General features: G+C 43.7%; 4 protein-coding genes across 4 annotated transcripts; 1 reads left to right on the forward strand and 3 right to left on the reverse strand.

Annotated features, from left to right (window-relative positions):
* Positions 1–2,773: 2,773 nt before the first annotated feature.
* Positions 2,774–7,422, forward strand: EAE97_003312 (uncharacterized protein; the record flags this gene model as incomplete). Its single annotated transcript, XM_038873824.1, has 4 exons — positions 2,774–2,895; positions 2,965–3,228; positions 3,276–7,336; positions 7,391–7,422. 4 exons carry the CDS (start codon positions 2,774–2,776, stop codon positions 7,420–7,422), a joined length of 4,479 nt encoding a protein of 1,492 aa, XP_038735687.1.
* A 2,019-nt stretch (positions 7,423–9,441) lies between these two features.
* On the reverse strand, positions 9,442–10,678 carry EAE97_003313 (uncharacterized protein; the record flags this gene model as incomplete). The annotated part of the gene is made up of 2 exons (XM_038873825.1): positions 9,442–10,532; positions 10,585–10,678. The coding sequence occupies 2 exons, from the start codon at positions 10,676–10,678 to the stop codon at positions 9,442–9,444; spliced, it is 1,185 nt and encodes a 394-aa protein (XP_038735688.1).
* A 4,136-nt stretch (positions 10,679–14,814) lies between these two features.
* On the reverse strand, positions 14,815–18,207 carry EAE97_003314 (uncharacterized protein; the record flags this gene model as incomplete). The annotated part of the gene is made up of 1 exon (XM_038873826.1): positions 14,815–18,207. The coding sequence occupies one exon, from the start codon at positions 18,205–18,207 to the stop codon at positions 14,815–14,817; it is 3,393 nt and encodes a 1,130-aa protein (XP_038735689.1).
* Positions 18,208–18,395: 188 nt separating this feature from the next.
* Positions 18,396–18,742, reverse strand: EAE97_003315 (uncharacterized protein; the record flags this gene model as incomplete). Its single annotated transcript, XM_038873827.1, has 3 exons — positions 18,396–18,519; positions 18,579–18,610; positions 18,662–18,742. The coding sequence occupies 3 exons, from the start codon at positions 18,740–18,742 to the stop codon at positions 18,396–18,398; spliced, it is 237 nt and encodes a 78-aa protein (XP_038735690.1).
* Positions 18,743–20,260: the final 1,518 nt, after the last annotated feature.

The raw sequence follows: 20,260 nt of genomic DNA on the forward strand, positions 1-20,260 counted from the left end.
CGTTTCTATAGACGCTGTAGGTACCATCTTTACCGTAGAGAAGAAGGATATTTATCATGGATAAATGCATTGTGTATGTATATAGGCATAATCTTCATTGAAGTGCCTTTGCATGAATTTGCCCCCGGAATCCACGGCTCGCTGTCAGGATAGCATTTTTAGTAATGAACATACGATTGAATGTGACATTTTATATTAATCTAGATACCCAGGTAGAAACTCAGGCTCTCTCAAGTACCGAAGCATTGACCCTCTGTCCTAGATACGAATATGTTTTATACGAAGTATATCATCATGACTCAATTTGTGAAACTATTTTGTTTTTCATATCCTTCTTTTGACAAATGGGAAGACGGACTTTTCTCATTCATTAACCCCAAGCTGACCGTCCGTATGTCTGTGCATGAGGGGTGACTCGGGCTGCAGAAGACGCTGTGAACTTGAGGCTTGGGGCTTATTTTAGATTTGATAAGATCTGAGGGGTAAATGGAGGAGGGGAGGGAGGGACATTAGAAATTAGGGGAGAAGAGGGGAAAGGGAGAGAGATGGGGGTGTTATGAAGTGATGTATGTCAATCATATCAATATGACGACTAACAACGAAAAGCGAATGTGGGAAAATAATCTGGAAAGGGAAGGGAAAAGTAAGGTTTCAATCAATTCAATAGATTCATTCTTCTTTACCTATTCTTTCCTTCTGTGAAGCCAGGCCCCCAGTTCCGAGAAATGAAGAGTGGATTGGTTGGTTTGTTGATAAGACCTGCATGTGTATATGTATGTAGGTATGCATGTATTGTGATATGTGCTGGGTACCTGCACCAAGTTCTTCCTCCTGCATTGCATATTATTAAGTATTGAAGAAATTCCCTTGGGGGTAGTGAGAAGTTGGAGTTACTTATGAGTAATGTTCATAGTGTGAGTGAGTGATGCTTTTCCTCAACTATTTTGTGTGTCGCATTGGTGATGTTGAGTAGTTGGTAGGTATATTATTAGTACTTTGTGTGTGTCGCAGTCGGGTATAGAGTTACTTAGTAGACAATAGCCGAAGTGATGAAGGGGTATTGGAATTGGGGTCTAGTGGCATTAGAAGTTGTTATATGTATGGTAAGATTCTTGTGAGAGTATTGGGTTCTGTGGATTAGATACAGATACTGAATACCAATAAATATTAGATATAGATACTGAATACTACACACTAGATATTAGATACTAAGTACTAGGTAGTTTATTATAGACAATATTACATGTGTCTAAAAGACATTAACATCACATACATCATCTGTTAGTAATCCATTCGAGACTAATCAACCATTCGAAAGCCATTGGAGCCATTCAAGCCATTCTAACTTTATTCTTCACTTCAAAATAAGCTTCAATACTACCCAGGTACCCACGCTGCCAGGTCCAGGGAGAGAGAGCCAAAGGGAAAAGAAATTCAAACTAATTATCATTATACTAATCATAAAAGGCCTCTCTCAGCTTATAGTCCGTACTCCGTTCGTACACTTACCTTGATATATACTTTTAAATTTCTTTTTCTTTTGAAGAGCTTTTATATACTAGGTACATCTATGTAGGAAGGTAGCTAGGTAATAATATAGACAATACAGACCTCTTCAAAATCATATTCGATGGCCTAAGGCATCAATAATGTCAAGGAGATATGGATATACGATCAAAACCCACCTACATGTCGTATCTTCCAATCAAAATACTCAGATGGAACTTTACTTTTCATCGCCAAACGTCAAATCAATTTTTTTTTAACTGTCCTTACTCCTGTTCTATCTACATCCATTCTACATCCGTTCATCGTCTACCTACTTTGTATTTTCTTTCTTGCCTCCTTGCATACTACATCGTATACTTACATCTATCTACATCGTAGACCTACACCTACACCTACACACACCCATCTATATCTATCTATCTATCTACATACCTACTACTACTACTACTACCACCGCCACTACTACTACTACTACTACTACTACTACTACTACTACTACTACTACATACTACCTACTATCCATATAATCTATTCCTATCTCATCACATCATAGCCATTAATCTTTCTTCTACTCCTTGGCCTGGATCTCGCTGACGTGAGGTCATATGATTGATATGAATTTCAAACTACGAAAATGAATGAATGCAACTAAAAATTTCTATCTCTAATTCTAATAATTCTATCTGGATTGGGATTAATCTTCTCATAATATCATATTCCTTCCTCCTACCATTTCTTTCTGTACATACCATACCATACCATACCATACCATACCTACCTACCTACCTACCTATCTAGATACCCAATATCGACTTGATATCAATATCCTCAATTCCATCTACCACTCACAACGCACCATTCACCAATTCGCAAATTGTAAGACAATCCCCAGAGGACATCAATAGGTCAATACGTATCGAGGTATTTGTTAAATCCTCTAATAAAAATATCTGCCGCGCGCCCGGACCCAACTCGATACATCATCACCCTGGTCTCAAGTTTCCTATTTGTACACCATTCCATTGCTTTGAACGAATTCTACTAAATGTGCGACGTCAATCGACTCGCTCAACTCATTTCGAAACTCTGAACCTAGTAATAGCGACAGGCGCCACTCTTCTTCCTTGTCCTAAACCTCCGCGGCCAATTACTGCTCAATCCAGATTTCAGACTCCAAAACATTTCGGCGTATGAATGCATAGCGAGCTTGAGGAGTGTCAGCAGCCGACGAGCGTACCTGGCGATGTCACAGCTCTCGCAAGAGATGGCTGAACGGCCTTCTGATACGCAGCTTCATCATCTGCCACAAGAAAGCCCCACAACTGGTCGCACTCACCTTGCTCACTCACTGAATAACTCTTCGCCTGTCTTGGATCCGCGCAATAGGTAAGCTACATACACTTCCCCCCAATATTGAGCCACTTCTCGTCACGGGCACTCACATACTCGTTCTAGTTCCCTGCGCAAGGCTGCTCCTAGTCCGTTACAAACCAGTACTACTCCTACATCACCTTCAAGCAGTGTCACTCCGACAAGAACCACATTTTCTGTGAAAGGTTCTGGCGATCAATATCCTTTCATAAGTACGAAAGCAAGTCAGAGTTCTCTGCAGGAGCCTCGATCGCCCAAAGAGCGCCTTGATGATTTATTAGCGACGGAGAAGAACTTCTATACTTCTGGACATACTGCCAAACCACCGCAGATACCAGGCAATTTGAGGTACTTCTTAACTTCATTTGTCTGATCAATTCACTCACTCCTCATAGATACGGCCGGCCATTGCAGGAAACGACTTCGAATGCCCCGATACGAAGCGTCTCAACTCCTATCTTGGCAAACGTAGGTTCAACCTCACCTACTGATAAACCACCTTCGATGGCATCTACGACACCGGCACATCGTATCGAAATGGGTCGACAACCTCCTCGAACTTCTTCAATTGATTCTGCTATTTCCTCGATTTCAAGCGGCGGACATTCATACAAAAACTCGCAGGATTCTAAAGGCTTGAGTCCGCAATTTGATGTTGCACAACTCATTCAGGCAGCGGGGTCACCGGAGGCCGCTATACAGTATTTAATCAAAGAGAAGCAATCACAGACCGCACAGAATTCACAATTATGGCGTCTGGTAGATAAACAAAGGGCTATGATTTTGGGGCTAAACAAGGACCTTGAGCGAGCCCTAAAAGACAAGGAGCGGTACAGGAAAAAGCTGAAGGATAATCTCACACAGAATGCGAACCCATCACCTGTAGATTCGACACAAGGTCCTACGTCAGACTCGGGAGAAATGACTTCAGAATCAAGGATCGCCGAGATCTCAGTTCAAAAAAGTATCGACGGACATTTGAACTCCGATGGGTCGAAGAATGGATCCCCAGCGCAACATTCGCCCATGGATTGTGCTCTAGCGCCGTATCCAATTACCCCTCCGGCACTAGCAACACCGGGACTATCTAATATGGTGGAGGCCGAGCAGAAGATGCCTTCGCCGACTAAGCATGCCTTTCAGCAATACAATCCTGATTCACCACCCTTGGGATTTGAGGCATCTCAACTTCAAAGGAAGAACCAAGCGGTGTCCAGTGACATGCCATATAATGCAAGCGTCCCACCTTCACGGAATCTACCTTTGGATTCTCCACGGGGACCACCACCGACAGCACCGCTCCCTCTGCCTATGTCATCACAAGGCCCTTCGATGACAGTCATGGAATCATTGCCAAAGGTCGATCGTGGATCTCCCAAATTCTCAGCGCCGAGGAAAGCCCCACCGGCGCCACTCAATCTTGGCAAAAAGACTGGGCCTAGTACGCATTTACGACAGGCTTCGGAGACGAAAGAAGAGTCTGATTCGGACTATGATGATATATTGGAGGTTGAAGAGATCCCTTCGTTCCCTGATAGAGGTCGCCGGAAGACTAGAGAAGAGGATGATAGAGTGCGCGAGATTGCAGCGGCACGAGATGCTGAGGCAAGGAGCCTTTCGAAGAAAAGTTCGAAGGGTAGCGTTAAGGGAACTCCAAAATCAGCGTCAACTACACCAAAGGAAATGATACCAGCAATGCCTCTAAGCCCGCGAGCAACCGTTCCAATCTCACCACCAGATGCTCATTTGCGGGCTCTTTCCCCACCAGATGAGAGTACCGGTTCCTTGGCGGGTATGTTGAGTGCATCAAGATCACCTCCTCCAAAGACAGGGATGATGTCTCCTCCATTGATGAGTCCCGGTTTGCCGCAGAGCCCAAGACCAATGGGTATGTCCTCGAGGCACAACTCGTCTCACTCATCAATGGCTTCACCTCCATTGTCTCCTCGAGGAATGGGCGCTTTCCCAGGTGCCATCCCATTATCGCCACGAGCTCCACGACAGCCAATTCCTCTTCCCCCCGGTACCCCGATGTCAATTACTTCCCCTCATGCACCCCGTGCAGAGCCTTTAGTCCTAGTTTCCCCGCAACCACTGGTAATCTCTAAAAGATCCGAAGAAACTCTCAACACTCTCAAATCTGAGGAAACTCTAGTCAATGAAAGTATTCAAGCAAGACGACCAAGTGACTCTCCGTCCTCCAGTCATTCTGGAAATGTGATTTATAAAGGACTTGTTACAGAGGAATACCCAGATCTACTTCTTCCCCCAAATGCTTTACCTTCAATAGATGTGAAGGTGGCTTCGTCACGTTTGAAGCCTTCAAGAGCTAGTTTGATGTTTCCAGCCAACCTAGAGACTGATCCCGTCTTCACTCTTGCAGTATTCGCGCGATCGGATGGAAAAGAACTATGGAGAGTGGAGAAAGACTCGGCGTCATTGGTGCATTTAGACCAGATCTTGAAACAGTGCCCTACATTTACAGCAAGGACACCAGATAAATATCTCTTCAGCGGTCATTCTCCAGCTAAGATAGATGCCAGGCGTGCGGCACTCGATCATTATCTTGACGAGCTCCTCAATACGGAGCTGGATACCAAATCTGCGTTGGAGATCTGTCGATACTTGTCCTCAAATACGATGGAGCCACACGCGGATGACCTGACTCCAAGTAGTGATACGGGTTCCGAGAGTCCTGTGAAAACTGGACCAGGTGGCAGGCCTTTGAAAAATGGCTATTTAACCAAGAAAGGTAAAAACTTTGGAGGTTGGAAAGCACGATTCTTTGTGTTGGACGGCCCAGTGTTCAAATATTACGAATCGCCTGGCGGACAACATTTAGGAACCATCAAACTTCAAGGTGCTCAAATTGGAAAACAATCACAGCAGGCTGATGCCTCGCCATCTTCCCGAGGGGAAGGTGATGATGTTGACAATCAATATCGACATGCATTTTTGATTTTGGAGCCGAAGAGGAAAGATTCCTCTAGCCTTGTGAGACATGTTTTGTGTGCTGAGAGCGATAAGGAACGCGATGAATGGGTCGAGGCTCTTCTTAGATACGTTGATTATAAAGATGAGGATGAGCATCGTCGTCCAAGTCATGCTCGCTCTGGCTCAAGCAATTCTCATCCGCATGCAAGAAGAAAGGGGAGTGGTCAAGGGAAGCTGGGAGAGAACAATGATCTGCGTGCTATTGGCTATGATATGACAAAGCAAGGGGCTGCACCACATGGCTCGAAATTGAAGAACTCGGACACGCCCTCGCCTCCAAGTCATGGTCACGAAAGAGATCCCATGACATTCCCACACTCTCAATCCATGAAATCTATTTCTGGTCCAAAGAACGCCCACCCAATTCAGGATGCTGGTTCATGGGGGAATAAGTCGGGTGCCTTGCTCCCTGACGAAAAAACAAAACAGAAGAAACGTAGCTTTTTTGGATTTGGCTCGAGACCAAGACCATCGGTAGATTTACCAGACTTGTCAATCAATATGTCGAATCACAATTTGTCCCAGATGGCCTACGATCAGCATGGTCCAATTAGACCAGTCTTTGGAACTCCATTAACTGAAGCTGTGAGGTACAATCATCCAGCTGATGTTCAAGTTGAGCTTCCCGCAGTCATTTATCGATGCATTGAATACTTGGATGCGAAGAATGCTGCAGGCGAAGAAGGAATTTTCAGATTGAGCGGATCCAACGTTGTCATCAGACAGCTTCGGGAACGCTTTAATGTCGAGGGAGACGTGAATCTAGTTACTGATGATCAGTACTATGACATACATGCTGTGGCCTCTCTGTTGAAGCTATACCTGAGAGAGCTGCCAACTACCATATTGACCCGTGAACTTCACCTCGAATTTATTGCAGTTACAGAGCTTCACGACTTAAATGAGAAAATCAGTGCTCTCAATGGCTTGGTCCACAGGCTACCACGAGCAAACAACATTCTGCTCAGATATCTGGCCGGTTTCCTTATCAACATCATTAATCATTCAGATGTAAACAAAATGACTGTTCGAAATGTTGGGATTGTATTCTCGCCAACCCTCAATATTCCAGCTCCTGTTTTTGCCCTTTTCTTGCAACAATATGATGGCATCTTTGAAAATGAGCCTAATGATCAGGAACGTCGACCTGTGGAGGTTACGGTTACTGCTCCCGCTCTGTCTCCTGAGGATATCCGCTCTCCTCGACGCCAAAAGTTTCAACAGGATCTCCCAACACCATCCTTCAACCAGCAATCTTTTGGTCAGCAAGGTCCAGGATTTGCTGGGTTCAACGCAATGGCTGGACCTGAGTATGGCAGTCGAGGCAATACACTAGGAGCTTCTTCCCATGACCAGCATTACGTAGCCTCTAAATCGAAGAGGAGAGAAAGTAGCATGTTCAATATGGGCATGGGGCTGGGACAGAAGAAGTCTACCAACAGATTGAAAGAGAATGATCCTCGTAAGGAATTTTTTTAATTTCTACCGATAACGTATATTGACGAAAGGACTATAGGTTTAGTCGACGAGGAATCATTCTTCGATTAGACAGATATCAATGATTGAATCAACGAACCATATACGACTTCGGACAGGTGCCCTAGACGTATCTATAATCACCAACAAGAACATACATAAAATACGACTATAATCATAATAATGACGATATTTGTTTCGTCTTTGAATTTTCGGGTGCAGCATTAGCAAGCAAATTCTCAATGCCCTTTTGACTTTTTGTATATTACCTTGCATCCACGCGAGCGGCCCTAAGGAAACGAACAATGTCATCTTCTACATACCATTATCCATTCATAACCACATGAGCATCGAATCAATTCGCTTAGCATATCAGAGGGAGGAGAGGAGGTTATACCCATACTTTTTTTCTATGTCACATTTTGCATTGGACCCATTTGTTGTTCTGGTCTCAATGCAATTTTATTTTTTCAACTTTTGAATGTTTTTGTTTTGAAGCATGATCAAGATATGTTATTGGATCGGGTCTACTTTTAGCGTGCGAGGGTTTGGCTTTTGCGAAAATTGGGAATCAGGAGTTGGAAGTGACTTTAGACGAGAGAGTCCGAAGGAAGGATAGGGAAGGGGGCCAAAAGATTTATGATGGGAGTTACGTGGGATGGATGGATGGATGGATGGATGGATGGATGGATGAATATGTATTATTGGAGGATGGAGGGATGGTATACTGGATACCTATGAGGTCTCAGGGAGGACTTTCAGGACAGTTGGATGGGGTGACATGGGAGGGGAAACAATAGATCGATCGGTGTAGCCTGGTAAACTTTAGGAGTGGCGTGGAGAGATAATGGCTGGACTAGTAAAGTACCAGGTTTCTCGTATGATATTACATCCAACTTGATTAGGAAATGACGTATATAATGATACCAATTTTTATATTCACATGAGGCTTTTGATGTGATCGTCGTGAAATTGGGGCTTGTGACAGGCTATTCTTTTTTGAGGTGTGGATGAGAAAGAAGGGCGGGAGGAATATTATATATGTCTTTACAGGGAAACAAGGGAATGTATTAGTAGAGAGGGAAAGGAGAAGGAGAAGGAGAAGTTGGGGTTAGGGACACAAAATTTGAGATTGAGAGGTAGGTGGGAGGTCTTTCTATTGAAGATGGTGAAGGGATGGAGGGATAGAGAGGTGATGAGATGGAATAATTTGGAATGATCTAGTCTATGGAATTATGGAGGGAGATAAAATGTAGGGGATACCTAGGTAGGTAGCTTGGGTACGAGCTACTCCTGAATTATAACTTTGGAAATTTGGAGGATGGGATTTGTGGCTGGAGAGATTTGGAGTGTGATGAGATGAGATGAGATTTGGTTCTACGAAGGATCGTATCGGGTTTGATTAGATGGAATGAGAGATTCTAATGAATCTCATCACTGTCTTTTCTTTCTTTTTTCGTAATGCGAACATACCATATACGAATAGCAAGAATGATAAGATTATTCCAGCATGGGAATCATACATTAGATACCTATTCACTAGACACGTAAACACGCAAGTATATATAAAAATTCATAAATCTTTTATTCCTCTCCTCTATCAATCATTAAACTGTGATATATATAGCGAATCCGATAAATACCCCAACAAACAAACACACGCTGAATGGTATAAACCCCAGTATCAAATAACTCCCATCCTATCATTTTAGGATCCTTCCAGAATGCAATGTCCATATGCAATGCAATACTGTCGCAAAACTTCTTTCCCTCATCTGTCTATTTTCTCCACCTCTAAAGTTGAAACTAAACCATGCTGAAATGAAAATTCAACACCTCCAAAATCTTCATATGGGTATATATATCATCATCGACAGAAAACTGTCCATCATAATCTATGCATGCTTAAAGTGATACTATCCGTCCCGAAAAACAAAAACAATCCATCCATCCATGTATGCTATGCCCAATAATAAACAAATATACCAGTCGGAGAATCATACATCTAATTCATACTGTACACATCTCTTCGCACTCATCCACTCGGAAACCGAGAGGAAGGAATCCCCGTCGTCCTGGACAAAAGATCATCTACATAACGAGATAACCCAATCCGAGACCCAAGACCATAACGCCAAGATCAAGCATGCCGTATTCGTGCTTGGGTTTCTTGAGCGAGTTGGCGTCTGAGGTGGTGGTTACTTGGGCGAGGGTCGAAGAACCAGTGGTGCTTCCTGACACAGCGGCTGCGGTGGCCTTTTCCCCGGCGGAGAGAGTCGCGGTGCCGGTTGCGCTGCCGACGGCGATGCCGCTCGAGGTGCCGGTGACGGTGCTGAGGGTGGAGCTGCCGCTGGAAGATTTGGTGGCAGTGGATGATGAGCTTCCGGATGCAGAGGAGGATGAGGATGAGGATGAAGCTTTTGAAGCCGAGCCATCTGCGTTGCAGCCGCCGGTGGCCTTGATCGAGGTGTAGTCACCGGTCAAATCGCCGTAGGTGTACTCGGTCGCGCATCCATAGTCTTGGATTGTGACATTCTTGACGTACATGGTGAAGGGACCTTTGGTGAGATCGACGGCTCCGCCGGCCCAGGAACAGGTTCCTGCGGTGGCGGGATCGGCTACGGCAGCTTCGCTGGCACAGCCGATCCAACTTCCCATCTTGACCAACATGGGAGTTTGAGGGTAGTTTTTTCCGCCGAGGGTTTTTGCGTCGTTGTAGAGGAGCGTGCGCACGGCGACGCCGTCGATGTACCAGACGGTGGATTCGGCAGTCCAGTCGATGGTGTAGTTGTGGAAGGTGTCGATGGGGGTAGCGACTGCTGGGTATTCGGCACGGTCATAGGTCGTTGTGTTTCCCTTTCCGAAAAAGTTGTTCTCGGCAGCGGCGTTGTTGGACCCGAGCCATTCCCAATCGATTTCATCGAGATCGTCGGATTCGAGAATAAAACTACTGACGACGCCCGTTCCGGCTGATGCTCTCACCCATGTTTCGATGCGGCCAAACATGATGTATCCGATGTTTTTGATGGTGGGTGCATTGGTTGCGGTGCTGATGACGAATTGCGCACCGAGGGTGCCATCATATGTCATGGTGGTTCCATCTTCGACTTCCCAATAGTCACTCTTTCCAGCGGTAAAGTCGGTCACTTGAAGGCCTCCAATGGCTGGGTCTGCAGGACAGGCTGTACATTTGTTAGTTTGATGTTGCAAGTCATGCGTCGTCATCCAACTTACACTTTTCTGTTGGATTGCAATCAGTGAATGTTTGTGCACTGGCAAGTCCTGAAAGGAAAACTGCAGCAGTTGCTGATATTGTTGAGGAACGCATTTTGAAATGTATGATATGTGTGGTATGTGAGGAGATAAGCTGATTAGAGTACAAAAGTACAAGTACCGGACTTCAAGTACGAAACGATGCAAGAACGCGAAGCGAATGTGAGAGAGCCGAGATATATGAAAGCGAACGTCCAAACGAAAGATGAACCGCTTGATGTGAAGAACCACTTTTCAGATTGAAGGATGATGAAATATAGAAAATCAAATCAATGCCAAGATGTGGAGAGAAATTTCCAGAAAGATCTTTGGGAGGAGGGGGATGTGAGGTAAATAAGTATTCACAAGATAATATGGGGACTAGGTACAAGGCGGGAAGGAAACACAAACCGATCTTGGGGATTGGATCTATTTCAATAATTTCTTTTTCCTGCATTGTACACTTCTTCCTCCCGCACGCTCGTGTGGGCTGGTCATGGTCAATGGTCCATGGTGTCAAACTCGAATTCCGAACACAGCCTTGTCGCTGTAAGCAAACGAGGGGCGGGGGCGTGGTCAAACAAACCTTGTATCAGAACTTCCTTCCTTCTTCTGATTGGTTAAGCGAAGGTTTTCAGCATTGTCATGAAAGGAGGCAGGGGAGGCGTTAGGGAGGCTAATGCCATGTCATTTCAAACTAAATCACTCAGGGTAAGAAATAACAATATCGTATACGTCTTCTGGGAGGAGACACCAGATCCATTTTAAGATACATCGGAAAGTGCTAAATGAAATTCAATGGAGGGTGGATTAGTTATTGTGGAGTGGGTGGTGATTTATTTGTTGATTATGATGCAGGTACGAAGTCCTCCTCACAATACCAAATGAAAACACTTGCGATACCTAGGAATACATGATCGACCGTATCAATGATGGGGCGACGGATGAGCACGTACGTTATGTTATTCCCCTTCGTGTTTGGTGGCTCCAGAAAAAAGTGGCTCTCTCTTTTCTCTCTTCAGAATTACGATGTTGTTTCCATCTAGGATCCATATATTTATTGACTTTGTTTCTCGTGTCACGGGCAGTTGAAATGATGAACTAACAGTCAAGGGAGAGAGTAGTACCGGTCGGTATGCATATTCCATCCCATTTCCAAAGCATATGAAATAATATTTGGTTTGATCCTGTGGGAAGATTAGATGACTAACGACACTTCTAGCTATGTGTTTTAGCTTGGCTTGTTGGATTCTTGTGAATTTTCATCCATTCAGCGTTCGTTATGCTTTCTGGTGGCCGCCTAGTGAAACAGAAGGTCGGTTTTATGGTTTCCAGCAAAATGCCACGACTTCTTGGAAGTTGGGCTGCAGATTTTGATGTGATCCACTGGACCCTAGAGCCAAGGTAATTCCTAGTGGAATCTAAAGAAGTACGATGTAGTAAGCATCTGTAGAGAAGGATCTCAGGAACATATGGTATTTAATTGGTCCGGTATGTCCAGGTTGACTTAGTTTGTATTACTGTTTACCTAGGTATTGGTAGTCAAAGGCTTAACGACGGCGGCTGAGTACATCATACGGGACCGAAAAGAAGCTAGAAAGGGGAAAGAAAAAAAATTAAATTATTTTTGGAATTTGAAGAATTGGTCCTGGCTGTGCCACCTCTTTTTTTTAACTGAGCGAGATAGATAGAGAGAGAGGAAGAGATAAACCGAAAAATTGGGCCAACAATGTCTTGGTCACTGTTCACTGCCGTACTTGCCGTAATTTGGATGCCTTTACGATACGAATTATCATCGGTACCGACAATTAGATTGAAAGGCAATGACTATCTACAAGCCATTCTTCCGTCCTACCGTTCTACGGCCAATACAATATATTTCTATACCAGATTCATATATATCATATGCACGATAGAGCGGTTTTACGCTTCTTGCTGTATTCATGACTCCATTTCTCAATGGCTTTCGTGTTATGAGACGTAAGCTGCTGACGATACTTACATAAATTGTGCTAAAATTTAAAAGTTTGGTTGTCAGCCAAATTTTTCTTCTGCTCTTCCCACTGATCGCTGTTGATCTACGGCCCATCAACATCATTGTAGTGTACTATTGTATCATTCTTTTTCAGCGAGCGCAATATTCCAAGGTACACATGTTGGTAGAAGTTCCCACGGTTACCTGTTGTTCTTCGTGGTTCGGTCCTGGCAGGCCAACCATCACATCCCTTTTCATTCTGAGCCAGCAACCAATATTCGATCGCAAAAATGAGAAGTATCCGCTCTCGTATCCTCTTGCTCTCACCATCTCCATCTTCACACATGATCTCGCTAACCGTACCAATTAGTCCTCGGTATGTCTCGGGGGCTTTTCAAAATCCGTTAACAATACGATATCACGCGGTGGAAACCTGATAAGGGTGGACCTCTCTGAGCCACTCCGTGCAGCAGACAGTCTTTATCTTTTCAGGTTCAGGGTGACAAGTTACAACTGTGCGCAAAAAGGTTTCACTCCGGTAACAAGATTCGGCCTGAGCTCTTTTTGAGTTCCCCAAGTCTCGTCCGAAAAATGACCGTGAACACCCTGAATTTTGCTCTCGAGCAATGGACTTTCTGCCGGTGGAAAATAAGCTTATTCAATATCTGATGATCAGGAATGGTTTTCTTTTTCCTTTTTCTTCTTGGCAAGGGGAAATTTTGACGGGAGCGTTTGAAATACGAGTTTGAGAATTTGTTTATATACCTCACTTGAATCGCATCTGTTGTTTACTGGACTCTCAATTGAAATGAAGGGGCGGCGCGAAAGAAGCGAGAAGAAGCTTAGGGACCCTACTTAGGAAGGCTTGATGGTTCTTAAGGCTGTCTTGGCATGCCTTACATTATTCACGCTTGTTTGACAGCTCACTTGCTTACCTCCCTTACAGCTCCTCTATTCTGTATGTCTATGATTTCAGCGCTTAATCTCGCATTCGAGACGACAATAGACATCCTGTATCTCCAAATAAATTCTCATCATAACCGCAAGTGCGCGCTGATTTTCTTAGCAATCGGTTTTGTCAAGAGATGGAATATCAATATCCAAATGTCAAAGCATTTTATCAACCGTCAATTTTCGAGTCATGATACCTCCTAGTCAGGAATCATGGCGGTGATGAATGGTTAATTGTTAACAACAAATACGATTAATAAAAAAAAGGACTATCCTCCCACGGAAGACTCACAAAGTTACGACAAGGTCCCGAAATTATTATAGATTGAGCACTCTATTCCAAACCAGCAAAAGTTTGTTGTACTCGGGGCTGAAGAGTTCTTGCCCCTCGATATTGTAATCCAAATTCATCAACCAATTGCGTCGCCAATATATATGGTTTATGGATGATGTTCAATGACGAGACGAATAATCTCTCAATTTCCTTTTTCCCTCATTTAAATTGCGATTTCTCTCCGAAGTTCTACAAGTTCAATCCTCTGAGCAATGCTATAACAGTTGAGAGTAAGATCTGATCTGGAACAGGTACACCACATCCTGTCTCGAAGATATCCATTACAAACCTTATAAACTAAGTAGACATAATTATTCCTCTCAGGCTTAATTTTCTACTAATTCTCATCTCATAGTCGTGGAAATTTTCTGACAACACACGCAAGTAGAATCTAGGACATATCAGGTTTTCATCTCATCACAGTAGAATCACAACAATGATCAGTTTGTCCTATACTCCATATATCGCAATTAGTTACCGCTAAAAATAAGCAGGAAGTACGAAGGCGCTTTTGTGGAATGAATACCTATGTGTTGCATTGGAGATGTAGGGCTCACTCTGTGAAGAGGATTGTTTCAGACGGAATATTGAATAGCGTTGCGCTGGTGATTTGTGTGGCAGATGAACACTGGTCCTTGTGTGAGTTGTCTACAGATTATCTGAGCATTTGAATTCCAATTCTTCAAATTCATGTTGCAATGTTAAGCCGTTCGTCTAACGCTCCTGAAGTCTTCAATTATTCGTTACATCTCCTATGATTAGCTCCCATTTCCTCCTCAAACTCAGAACTTCAATCTGATGACAACTCGTCACTATATCCTAATTCTGTAGTAAGTGATTCATTTTACGCATGAAAACAAATCGTATTATTCATATCTTGTGTGCATTCCATAGGTATACATCTGTAGAGTATCTACAGTACAGCAGACCACCCAGTCTTTGAAGACTCACACTAATCTTCTCTCGCACTAACCTCATCAAAAGCAGCTTCTGCCTCTTCCCTTAGCCTCACTCCCTGGTCTCCCGCCACCAACCCTAACGCTCTATCTCTAGAAGGCCTTTCCCTTTCCAAACTACTATTCTGCTTACGCCTGAACTCTCCAGATTGGCTTCTTGGTGATTTTCCTCTTCCCTGCCCCTTTCTCCTCATCCTAGCCACATCTTCCAAGCTATTTTCCCACGAGTCGTTACCATCACCGTCACCAAATCCGAGCCCTCTTTCAAAATCCCTTTCTCTGGCCCCCTCTTTGGTGATCTTAGTCATCTGCAACCTCCTAAGATCTCCTCTTCTTTTCTGAGCCGTCTGTCTCGCAACATGTGCCAATGTATTTACACCAAGTCCATCCAAGGCGCTAATATCCATAAGTAATTTTCGAACCTTGTAACCTGTAATTTCTTCAATAAACTTATCGACTCCCTCTTCACAAGCAGCTGCAGTAGCGACCCTCAGTCCCTTGAACAATTTCTTTGTATCTTTTTCCTGCTTGGTTTGCTTTTCTAACGAGGAGAGTTGATTTTGTAAATCCCCTACAGATTCAGACACTGATAGCTTGGGACTGATTTCCAACAATACAGGAATGTCAGGTAATCTTGCATAAGAAAGTACTTGACCTTGTACGTAGCCAGGCCTTGTTGATTGACTTGACTGACCAGCTTGAATGGGCATTGGTATAGAGGTAGCGCTTAATTGTGATGGCGATACTTGATCTGCTGTCGACTTTCTTTTATTCGGATCAGGGAGTGGCGTTGGTATTTGTTCTGAGACAGATACCAGTTTTCCTCCACTCTTACGAACATTCGATTGGCGAGCAAAGTATCCTTCATCCGCCGATACATCTGGTTCTTTTTGCTTCCCCTTAGAACCAATACCAATGGTTCGCCCATCGTCAAATTCATGTAAAGGAACGTCTCGATCTATGTGCTGCCTGGGATATTGACTTGCAGTCGTTTTGATATTCTTATCTGTATTACCCACAGATAGATTGCACCCTTCACAATGAATCGTATCGGGACTCTCACATGTTCGCATATTCTTCCTCTTCGGATTTGCATCAAACTCAAGGGATGGCCCCGGCGCAGATCCAGTATCTGGACGTAGTTTTGAGTTTGGATTTGCATTCAATACTACATTACACTGGGTACAGTGAAGTGGGGATGAAGGAACATGAGGGGATGCCAAAGTAGAAGCAGCGCGCGAAATTTGATGTGAAGGTGCAGAATCAGTGCCGGCAGTTGTTGCTACTTGGGGTAACTGTCGTCTTTGCGTTTCGTTGATCAGAGACGGTTTGAGAATAAGACCTCGACGTTGCTGACTTTGAACAGTAACAGGAATTTGAGTGGTGAAATGAGGAGCTCGGGTAATGAATGATGGAGCAGCACTTGTTTGAGTGGCATGTTTTTTTAGCAGAGGTATATCCTTTTGTGCTATAGTTTCTCCATTGGTAAGCATAAAACGACTTTGGTCGGCAAGTTGTTGTGGGTTGGCAAAATCTGCCACCCCGATATTATCACCTTCGCCGGGACCGACAAACGACTGCATATAGGGAGTCGTATTTGGTGGTATGGGGGGTACAGGGGACGTGGTACTAGTAGAGGCTCTGGGAATCTGATCTGGAACATAAAGTTTGTGCTCTGGCGGAGTATCAAGATGCAATACTATAGAAGAAGATTGTGAGTCTGGCTGACTCGTAAACTCCGAGAACGGAGGTGATGCAGCAGCGTCTCCGGCCAACTTGCTCAATCTGCTGTCTCTTATGGTAGTGTCGGATTCTGAAGCAGGATCAGCTGTGATTGGGGGCTTACGAAGCCAGGGTAATGACTTTTTGGCAGGAGTCCCGTGTTGAGGTGAGATAGCAGGGTCCGGGCACTTTGCAGGTGACGATGCTCGAGGGGGTGCCAAATCGCAACATGGTTGAGACTCAATTTGGTTGGCTAGATCCTCCTGCTCATATAACTGTGTGCCCTCAATGGCGGTTTCCTCTGATGCAACACTCATTGTCGACAACTCTTTTTTTGGTTTCGCACGATCAGGTATTGATTTCTTGATCAATACATTTGAACCCTTTATTCCCATTTCGTTTGCTGGTAGACTGTCTTGTAGTGGCTCCTCAATATCAAGAAGATGGTTTCCCTGTTTGGCTTCAAAGTCTGCAAGCACCGCACTTCTGTGACCAGAGAGCAATGGCTGGACTTCCGGGACAGTTCTTCTGCGCCCGTATGATTGAACGCTTTGAGCTGGCTGGTTTCGTTGTTCCGATGATGTCACCGCCAATCCAGCAGCTTGGAATTCGGCGTGATAAGGTTTAAATTCTTGGATAGTCTGTATAGTTTGCGTGGAAAGGCTATTTGAGGGAGCAGATGAAATGGGCGTTTGCTTAGGGACCTGCTTAGCGATTTGAAGATACAATTCAAGATCGCGAGTGAAACGTTTCAACGCTCGCCTTTGACTGGGACTACGAGAAGAAGGGTCCGAAGAAATACTCCGCACAATAGAATGAACAGATGAAGAGAAAGATTTTCCTTGAGCAAGGATTGCAAGCCTAGATCCTCCAATTAATGCTGTGTTGTTTCTCGAGATATCTTTCTTGGAAGGATCGCCTAATATAGATACTCCTGATGACTGGATAACGTCTTGATGGTTGGTAGCTTGTTCTTCGTAAAGACTCGCGAGTGTAGATGCAGCCAAGAAAGCTTTACTTTTAGCTGGAGAGACAAAACCAGTACGTGTGGATGGATTATACTTCTTATACAAGCTCCTGGTATAATAAGTACCACTATCTCGTGGTGTGGAATTTCCAGGATTGACTCGATACCGCCGGATTTGATCAAGACCAATTGACTGTGTGGAGTTGATTCGAGTTCCAGTTTGAGATATTATACTCTTGTTCGCAATGGGGCCTTTAACTTTATTGAAAGTTGAACAAGCAGCGCCGTCTACAGAATGGATACGAGTTTCGCTGGTAGTTCTATCAGGGTGATAAGTTGGACTTGATTCAATAGCACCTTCGACAAGTGGAAGCACAGTAACACTCTCCTGATCCTGCCTAGTAATTTTTGCACTTGACGATTCCCACCCAAAAACTATTTGTCTAACTTGTTTCGAAGCACGTCGCTGGGAGCGAGTAACAATAGAAGTCTTTGAACTTTTCGATCTTCGATTACGAGCCCCAACTCTTTCTTTTCTTCGAGCCTGCTCTAGCGCCCTACAATTGTGTATTTTACAAGTGCCTCTATTGGCGTGTGAAGCACAACGTGTGGAATTGAGTTGAGGGCGATTCGAGGTATTATCTATTCGTGGGAACGTTCGATGAGGACAGCCCTTCCAATGTATTTTGAAATTGACCATTATCGGCTATAAGGATAAATTCGTGAAGGATGCATATTTTAGGAAATGTGAGGTTTTCGAGATTGATGAAACTGAGTAATTAAAGAATCTCATCGATATGCAATGCGCCTGCCCTTTCCAGCCAAAGTTTGGTCCCCGATCTGCCGGCATCCAAAAACAAGACATCCTTGTTGTCCATATTGTTTTGCTCATCGAATATCTTTGATACCAGGCGAAGAATACATGTCAACCTGTCGCTGCCCTTTTCGCAGAAGGTACTCAATCGTATTGAAATCCTTCTTGTCTAAAGTTATATTCTTGCTGAACTCCAGTCTGGAAATACCAGAAAATTAGCAAGATCCGTACAAGGAAGGCATGAACAATCAACATACCTCGCATATGCTTCAAAATGCTTTCTTGCCTCCTTCATCTAGTTAACAACTTGTTTTTCAATTCTTATAGGAAATCTACTTACAGCCGGCTTCTTTCTACTTTCTCTCAAGCACTTTCTATAAAGCGCGAGAACATCTCTTTGAAGTCCTGATAACCTCGCCATCTTCTTCCTTCGCAATATATAAAATGTTTGTGGATGAAGATGTTCAGACAAAAGTAAGAAAATAATGGATGATGCGCCGACATTGAATGTTGCAGGGGTGAGCTCTTGGTGGGGGTTACATAAGCACATGGGCTAGATTGCGTCAGTATTTCAACCCAGTCCAGTCTCAGCAATATTAACAACATCCATTTGCACCCTTAGACTTGATAGATGGATGTATTGCTATTGTGGATTGTTTCAATTCGATTGTATCTCTCAAATGGATTGATACGTCCCACTTGATTCGGAATGATTGATTCTTATCGAGGATTGAGTTCATTCCTCACCATTGAAGCGCTCTCATTACGTCCCATAGGGCTTGTCGGAAAAGTACTGAAATAACTTATTATACTCTGCAGCGTGTCATTGTGATCTAGGTAGTTCCAAGATATCTTTCCCTCCTTTTATTCTACTGTTCATTGTAAGGATACTCTACACCAGCATATTCGATGGAGTTCAAGTGAAAACTACTGTACATGGATATTTTGCGTCGTGTTCGAATATGCTATTCCCTATACTTGTTCCCTTGAAGTTAGTACTTATCAGTATATATGCTCTACTTCCGAGCGTTTTTGTTGTTCCCCGAGCAAAACATCAGATTGTTTGAACTACACAGCGTTGTTTCGCCGTGAGTCTTCTCACTGCCCGTTGTACATGTTCAGCAGAAAGACCACACGACCCTCAATGGAAAAGTCGAGATGGGCAAGTTGCACCATTCCTTGGTCACCATGGAGTGAGCCAACATGGGTTTTGGAGCACCATGTGTGATTTAGACCAAGGGAATTTGGAAGAAACCTACAAGAATTTCGCAATTTTCGTAATCTTCTTGTTACACTGCATTCATTTCTATTCAATACATTAAATATTCTATTTTCTATCATCTAAACACTATTGCTCATTTGTGCTATTATGAAAATTGCCAGCTAGTGTTCACTTGGGCCGTTGAACGGACGCTTAGTATCAAAATTATAGGTAAGCTATGTCAACTATGCACGTTATTCAAACGCGTCGAGTACATCCCTCATGTACAATTAACTCAGCCCAACAAGCCATAATACCACACCCAAACTGAATATATCCCTTCAGTTTTATGTGTACAAGTAATAACCCCTACGATCCTAGAAAGAACCAAGGACAAATGAGACTGATTAGGAGTTCGCAAAGAAACAAATGCAACACAACTCATTAAGCATAGTACCTACATCAACAGCAATGGATGAAAGATAAAAACATTCCTATTCAAGCACGAAGACTTCTCCCTTGTTACAGGTTAAGCGTCATCGTTCGGCGATATTGCATCTTACTTGAACCGGATGCTTTCGCTGCAACTCGGGAAACCCAAACGAGCATTCTGGTTAATGAAGGGGGAGAATAGAAATGTCAAAGGATAGATTTAGAGCATTCTTACTTTCCAGGCCAGAGATCATCATGAATAATGTTACATTGTTCTTGGGTGAGACTCATAATACGATCATACCA

This window comes from Botrytis byssoidea (assembly GCF_014898295.1).
Source record: "Botrytis byssoidea strain MUCL 94 chromosome Unknown BBYS_005, whole genome shotgun sequence".
Lineage (NCBI taxonomy): Eukaryota > Fungi > Ascomycota > Leotiomycetes > Helotiales > Sclerotiniaceae > Botrytis > Botrytis byssoidea.